Source organism: Hyperoodon ampullatus, assembly GCF_949752795.1.
Source record: "Hyperoodon ampullatus genome assembly, chromosome: 6".
Classification (NCBI taxonomy): domain Eukaryota; kingdom Metazoa; phylum Chordata; class Mammalia; order Artiodactyla; family Ziphiidae; genus Hyperoodon; species Hyperoodon ampullatus.
In genome coordinates, this window is record NC_136919.1 from 113831424 (window position 1) to 113839261 (window position 7838).

Here is a 7838-nt window from a genome sequence, read left to right on the forward strand (position 1 = left end):
TAGTTACTCAAAAAATGGTAATGATGATGACGGTGGTGATGATTTTAGTTATGTTGACTATGGCACAAGCTCAGAGAAGGCAACTAATCGTGCAAGGCCACCTTCCTGAACCCAGAACCCTGGTCCTTTCAGTGCTCTTTCCACTTCCTGATGTTTCCCATCCACTGATTCAGAGATGGCCCAGCTAGGCTAACCCACAGAGCCTCCTCCTCACATTTCAGAAGTCAGGTGAAGGCAGGGCTGGTTTCTAGCTGGGCAATCTGCCTGGGAGGCCGTGGGACTCTGCTGGCCTCCTGTGCATTTACCTGATTTGCAGTAAGCGGGGAATTCTGAGTGCAAAGTGCTAGAGGGTTAACCACAATGAGACACAATCTCACACCCATTAGGATGGCTACTACCAAAACAAAAACAACAACAGGAAATAACAAGTGTTGGCAAGGACGTGGAGAGACTGGAACCCTTGTGCACTGTTGGCAGGATTGTAACACTGAAACCACAGAACACGTCTCAGGGCTCGGTGGAGCTCAGGTTCTTTTTTTTTTTTTTTTTTTTTTTTTTTTTTTTTTTTGGTGGTACGCGGGCCTCTCACTGTTGTGGCCTCTCCCGTTGCGGAGCACAGGCTCCGGATGCGCAGGCTCAGCAGCCATGGCTCACGGGCCCAGCCACTCCGCGGCATATGGGATCCTCCCAGACCGGGGCACGAACCCGTATCCCCTGCATCGGCAGGCGGACTCTCAACCACTGCGCCACCAGGGAGGCCCGGAGCTCAGGTTCTTTATGTCTTGGCACGGAAGGAATTCAGCAAGAGGCCAAGTGATAGATAAGAGGTGGATTTAATAATATAGGATGCTTGTGAGACATACAAGCAGGTAGGCAAGGGAGCGCTGCCCCCAAGAGCTGGGTGAACTACATTTTTATAATCAAAGGAAAAGTGGGGAGTGGTAGAAGACCACCTTCTTCCTCATTCTCGAGTAGACATCAGGCTTCCATCATCAGCCCCTCCTCCACATTGGGGCGGGGGTGGGGTAGTTTTTTGTCCCTCTGTGGCCCAACCAGGACTGTCATGGCGCTATGGAAATTAGCAAAAAAAGGTGGCAATCTATGCTAAAATAAGGTAAATCATCTCGGGTTTCAGTATAATGAGGGTCTTCTACTTTGGAATGTCATCTTTGTCCTGTATTTTTGTTTTTAGTGCGTGCAGAGGAACAAGTCCTAGGAATCGTCAACTTAATGACCTCAGTGGCAGGATACAGGTGTCATTTTCCTACCATTATTTTATTGTCTTGAGGCCCGTCTCGTGCTTCTATTGCATGGTTTTATTGCTAAGCAAGCTTGCTTTCTTGAGTGATCATTAACTTACAGGGGTCTCCCAAAGTTCCCTCTCTGTCCATGATCCCTTAGTGGGATTTTTAAACTATTGGATTATCTTACTCTATCGCTATCAAAATGGTGTAGCCCCTATAGAACACAGTAGGGTGGTTCCTCAAAAAACTAAAAATAGAATTACCATATGACCCAGCAATTCCCACTTCTGGGTATATATCCAAAAGAATTGAAAGCAGGGTCTCAAAGAGATATCAGTACACCCATATGCATTACAGCATCATTCACAATAGCCAAAATGTAGAAGCAACCTAGGTGTCCATTGACTAATTGTGGTCTATACATACACTGGAATATTTTTCAGCCTTAAAAAGGAATGGCATTCTGACACATGCTACAACATGGATGAACCCTGAGTTCATTATGCTAAGTGAAATAGTCCCGAAAAGGCAAATACTGTATGAATCCACATATATAAAGTACTGAGAGTAGTCAAAATCATAGAGACGGAGAGTAGAATGGTGTTTACCAGGGGCTGGGGGAGGGGCAGTTGGGGAGCGGTTATTTAATGGGTATAGAGTTTTAGATCTGCAAGATGAAACGTGTTCTGGAGATGGGTTGCACAACAGTGTGAATGTACTTAACATTACTGAACTGTACACTGAAAAATGGTTAAGATGGCACATTTTATGTTACGTGCCTTTTACCACAATTAAGATTTTTTTTAAATGTTAAGTGGTAGAGGGTTTTCAAGTAGTGAGTTTTATTAGTATTACTACGCAATGAAAGGAAACAAAGTCAAAGCTCTCCTTTTTCTCAGGACTCCAGGAGGACTCTAGTACTGCGGTCCCCAACCTTTTTGGCACCAGGGACTGGTTTCGTGGAAGACAAGTTTTCTGGGACGGGTGGCGGGGGATGGTTCAGGCGGTAATGCAAGTGATGGAGAGCGATGGGGAGCGTGATGGAGAGCGATGGGGAGCGATAGATAAGCTTCACTCACTCACCTGCCGCTCACCTCCTGCTGTGTGGCCCGGTTCCTAAGAGGCCACGGACCAGTACCAGTGCATGGCCTGGGGGTTGGGGACCCCTGCTCTATAGCATAATGGAGTCAGAAAACCTGGGTTCAAATTCTCTCTGACTCAGGCCTGGGCACCACGTGACTGGGTCAACTACTTCACCAAGCCCATTCTCAAGTGAAAATAATGATACCAACAAATAGGTCACCATGGAGATTCAATGAGATAACATATGTGCCTAGTATGTGTTCACCCTCCCTTTCTCCTTCCTCCTTCCAGTAAGTCAGAAAAACAATGAATTCTGTTGTTTCCATGATGCAAGGAAAAAGCAGATAAAAACACTCCCATTGTAAAGATGAGAAAACCAAGGAGAATCTGAGGTTCTTCAAGGTCAGAGGGGACCCGGGGCCAGTCTCCTGACTTCGAGGCCCCGCTGAGACATGTCTGCTGCGACAGATGGCTGCTCAGGCCTCAAAGGAGAGCCCCTCAGACGTACTGAGGGGAACAAAGGGCTTATTGAAAACATCTGGGCTGCGGTTTTCCAACCGGTTTCTCAGTTTGGCCTGGTTTCCAAGCCATCAAGCTCCACTGAAACATATGCTCCCTAATCGATTGCTGTTTCAACAACAAACCAATGTTTGTCTTGCTAAGTACTAGCAACGGAAAAGACCCTCCACGTTTGAAGCGGGGCCTCTTCTTTGGAACATTCTCTAGCAAAGCTGCTGAATGGACAGAGATGGTGAAAAGAAACAGAGCCCTCGTTCCATCTGCAGTGAGAGAAACCACCCTGGCTAAGGAGAGGGGAAACAGGACAGCACACAGCTAACAGCAGCAGGAGGAGCTGCAAAACAGATGCCCCAGGGCCTGCTTTACTTTTTGATAAGGAAGATTTGAAATTAGCACCCTGGAGCGCTAATGGGAGCTATTATCCCAAAGAGCTGCCTTCTTAAGAAGCTTCAATTCACCCCCAATAATTCTACCCTCTAGGCACTCCCACCAGTTACTTTCTTAGATAGTGGAAATGTAGATTTCTACTTAGCCCCAGATGCAGGCATGATAAACTAATTTGGCCTGATTTCATGACATTTTTTTTTCCCTGTATGCTTAATGCCTAACAACTAGGCGGTTCCGATTCCAAAGCAACCAGCTCTTGTTCTGCTGTTGGAATGCGGGGTGCTTCTGGGCACAGTTCAGTACATGCCATCTCAGAGCTGCTAGGAAAGTGGCACTAGGGACACAGATGGGGCTCAAACTTTGGATGCGAAATGCCAATCCGAAGCAAAACTTCATTTTACTGTTTCCGCTCATTTAGTCTAAGAAATCCTTCTCCTGATGAAAGGAGAAGAGATGTACAAACAAGTTAACAGACCATTTGGAGGATAAACATCATAAATAAAATTCTATTAGAAGGCCAGTATTCCCCAGGGCTGTTGGGGCAACGGAAATCATTCAACTTAGGAGCTTCAGGACCCCACTGTGGTCACCTGCTGGCTTTGTCACTCTGACCTGAAGAACGAGGGGGTGAGGGGAATCACAGCTAACCTCAGATCTGAGGACAGGCAAAGGAGAGCAACCATCTGAGGTTCGGGTGCCTGTGAGGCCATCCAGAAGGTGAGAAATGGGGCAGCTGTCCCCTCTAGAACCTTCTAAAAGGGCCCATGATTTCTCTGAGCTCGGAGATGTTTTGGGAGAAAATATCTATTGAAAGGCTAGGCTGGAAAACCTAGAAGGTCCATGGATGTTCTCCCCAGCTTCATTACTACAGCCTGAATTTCAGAGGAGCTGATGAAGGTGGCACTCCTGGGCGGGTGGCCTCTCACAGGTTCACCTACAGTGTTTCCAGTTCATCCACAGAGCCGACTAAACCCCATCGGAGCACACCCCAGGGCACTGGTCACTATGCCAACTGTTTTTAATATTCTTCAAAGTCAATCTGAATCAGCGTTGGTGGTATCGTGGTGAGCATAGCTGCCTTCCAAATCAAACTGAATCCGTTGATTAACATTTACTGAGTGCCCCCCTTGTACCCAGTGTTAAAAATCCTAAACTGATGCTGATGAGATTCAAATACATTTTACATTTAAAGGGTCTCTCATGATAAACCAAGTACCATTTTACATAGACAGCATAATCCTTTAAGTCCTAGAGACATGACAGTTACAATTTTTAGCATCAGTTTCTCCCTTCCTCTCTTTGGTACTTATTCCTTCCTAAGTCTTGATGGTCTCAATAGCCCCAGAGAGGACCCTTCCAATACTCTAAGTTACTGTACCTCCTCCCTGCAATGACTCTCCTCCACCCTACATCAGCTAGCATCCCATGGTCATAGCTTAGACCTTGACATTACAAACAATTGCACTCCCTCCGCAATCTCCATTTCAACACTTCTGCTGTGCATCTGCACCTACAACTCCATCTTTCTAGCACACTCGTTCTAGTACTGCAATCTCAACCCACAATCCATCGATCCTAGCAGCTTTCCCCAGTCCTTCAGTGGCTCCATGGAGTACCTTCCTACTTACCCAGTGTGGACTTCATGGACCGCGATTTTAATCGTTCCCTTGAACATTCCCTCTACTCCTGTGAACTTTTCTCCCTTCATCATCCTTGGATGGCAAAGTTTGAGCCAGGCTAACTCACCTCTCCAGCCCCCCCATGGCTGCTCCTGAGCAGGTGAACATGGGATGGGGAAAAACCACATCCATCTTACCTGATGACAGGTAAATTTTGTTTGGGTAGAAAGAAAATAAAGATGTCACTAGAAAAACCCCAAAGTCATTGGAAAATACTTGTTATAAAATAATTAGGCTTAGAGAGCCTGGAATAGAAAACATAAATCTGATGCTACCCCCAGAACACTCAGCTAGCAGAATAAAGGAAGATGTGAAAGGATGGAGAAGGGTCCAGAGTTTTTGTAACAAAGACAGCAAATGGGTTTTAAAACAGCGTATGCTAACTCATCTGTGCTGCTTTTACTCATGTCATAGTAAGGAACCCAGAGCCAGCTTCAGGGAACATTTTACTTTAACTGCCGTGTCTTGATCCGGTTATTCCAAAAAGATGTATTCAATTACACAGAGGTGAGACATGTATGAGATGCTATTTCCTTCTCCTATAATTTCTAGAATAACCGAAAGCAAGGGTTGGAAGGGACCATAACAATAATGTATTTCAGTGACTCCCAAACTTGGCTACATGTACAACCACTTGGGAGGCTTCCAAAAGTTACAGAGTCCTAGATTCCAGCGCAGACCTTAATTCTGAACATCATGGGATAGCACCCCAGGGGATTCTATGCCATTGGTGGGGCACTAATCCGTTTATCCAGGATGAGAGTTTGGGCACCTCTGGATTCCAGCACAGACCTTAATTCTTAACATCATGGGATAGCACCCCAGGGGATTCTATGCCGTTGGTGGGGCACTAATCTGTTTATCCAGGATGAGAGTTTGGGCACCTCTGATTGATTCCAGCAGCCAGGCCCACGCTGACACCTGTGCAGCCGCTTGGCCAGGTGGAGGAGCTGCTTTTGCTTTACTAACCCAAGGAGGGGCACTCCAGCTGGAGATTTTATCTATCTATCTATCTATCTATCTATTTATTTATGGCTGTGTTGGGTCTTTGTTGCTGCGCACAGGCTTTCTCTAGTTGTGGTGAGCGGGGGCTACTCTTCATTGTGGTGCGTGGGCTTCTCATTGCGGTGGTTTCTCTTGTTGCGGAGCATGGGCTCTAGGCACCGGGGCGTCAGCAGTTGTGGCATGCGTGCTTCAGTTGTTGTGGCTCGCGGGGGTCTAGAGCGCAGGCTCAGTAGCCGTGGCGCACGAGCTCAGTTGCTCTGCAGCATATGGGATCTTCCCGGACCAAGGATCGAACCCATGTCCCCTGCATTGGCAGGCAGATTCTTAACCACTGCACCACCAGGGAAGTCCAGATTTTATTTTTAAATAATGTCCTTGACCCTTATCTACTTTCTTATTTAAGATCACAGACTATGACAGTTTCAAGAGTTCTTAGAGAGCCTAACTTCCAGATTAGGAAACTGAGGTCAAGGAGGATAAATGTCTTCCCACAAAGCATATAGATAGTTAGGTCGACACAGGACTAAGCCCAAGGTTCTGGGCTCCAACACCTGCCCTCCCTCAAAATTACTCCCCCAATTTTTTTTCAGTGTATTGACTTAAAAAGGGAGGAAAGAAGAAGCCAATCAAAGTGGAAAACCCAAAGCAACTCGGTTCCTGTGCTGGCCAAGCCCAGAATAGCATGTCGGTATTAAAAGCGTGAACTCTACCGGGACAGGAGGGTGGAAGAGTCAGGGGACACTAGCCTATGGGCAGCCTTTGTGACAAAGAGCAAAAGGCACTCCTTCCAGGGGGCGGAAGAAAGGCACCGTCTCCCCCTGGCTGACGCAGCCCCAGGCAGGGCACAGGGCTCAAGAGATAACCACAGACTGACTTCAGCCGCTCCCTAGGGTCACTAACCAGCCTGGTTTCCCAGGACCAGGAGTTTCCCAGGCTGCCAGGCTTTGTGTGCTAAAACCAGGAAAGTCCTGGGCAACGCAGGACCGGTGGTCACTGTCCCCCTCCCTGGCACGCCTCCGCTCCCACCTTCCAGCACAGACACGGAGGCTGCCCAGGTGGCGTATTATCAGGAATTGCTACTTGACAGTAACTGCAGCTCCGTTTGCCAGGCTATCCCCCTAGAAGCCTGTGCCCGGGCTCTCCAGGTGACCCCAGTGCTCGGTTCCCAAGCGCAGAGCGGTTTACCTTCCCCTTTGCCGTAGGAAGAGCTGGCGGTCCAGGACTTGGCCTCCACGTAGCCCAGCTCCCGGCAGACGACGTGGGCAGCGTGGATGGAGAAGTCGTCGTCACACACGGTGCCCCACCGGCCGTCGTAGTACACCTCCACCCGGCCCTCACTGTGTTTCCTCTTCTGGCCCGCCAGGCGCAGCTGGATCTTGACCACGTCGGAGGGCACCTGAGGCCGGTGGTACTCCGGGGCGGGCTGCTGGAAGTACTCGGGGTAGTTGGGCCAGCTCTCGTACTGCGCCAGGCTCAGGGCGGGCAGGAGGGCGAGCACAGACAGACAGCCGCAAAGGCAGGAGCCTCCGGGTCTCTCCATCCCTGTCCTCGGGCAGGAAGACCTGATGGAGGGGGACACTTGGTGCTCAGGAGTTTCCTGGAAGAGAGGAAAGGTTCGGGTTACAGACATCTGGAAAACGGCCAGTGATTTCGTACTCTTTTGCTTAGGATTGAAAGCTCATTCTGGATTCCAACCTCTTCTCTTCTCCCATCTTATGCTTCAGCTAGACAGGACTGGGAAGTCCTACTTCTTTGCCCACCACCTTCCCAGATCTTTGAAACGCTTTTTTCCAGGATGACTCCTGGCAGGAAACAGAGCACACTTAGACTTCATTTGAGTAGAGGTTTTTTGTTTGTTTGTTTTGTTTTGTTAAATATTTATTTAGCTGTGCTGGGTCTTAGTTGTAGCACATGGGATCTT

General features: G+C 48.2%; 1 protein-coding gene across 1 annotated transcript in view; it reads right to left on the reverse strand.

The window, feature by feature from the left end:
• LOXL2 (lysyl oxidase like 2) overlaps positions 1–7457 on the reverse strand; it is a gene marked incomplete at both ends in the record, with an annotated part of 72773 nt that extends 65316 nt beyond the window's left edge. Inside the window, one exon of the mRNA XM_079706020.1 lies at positions 7103–7457. Within this exon, the coding sequence (XP_079562146.1) occupies positions 7103–7457 (355 nt within the window). The remainder of the gene's footprint in view (positions 1–7102) is intronic.
• Between the last annotated feature and the right edge of the window lie 381 nt (positions 7458–7838).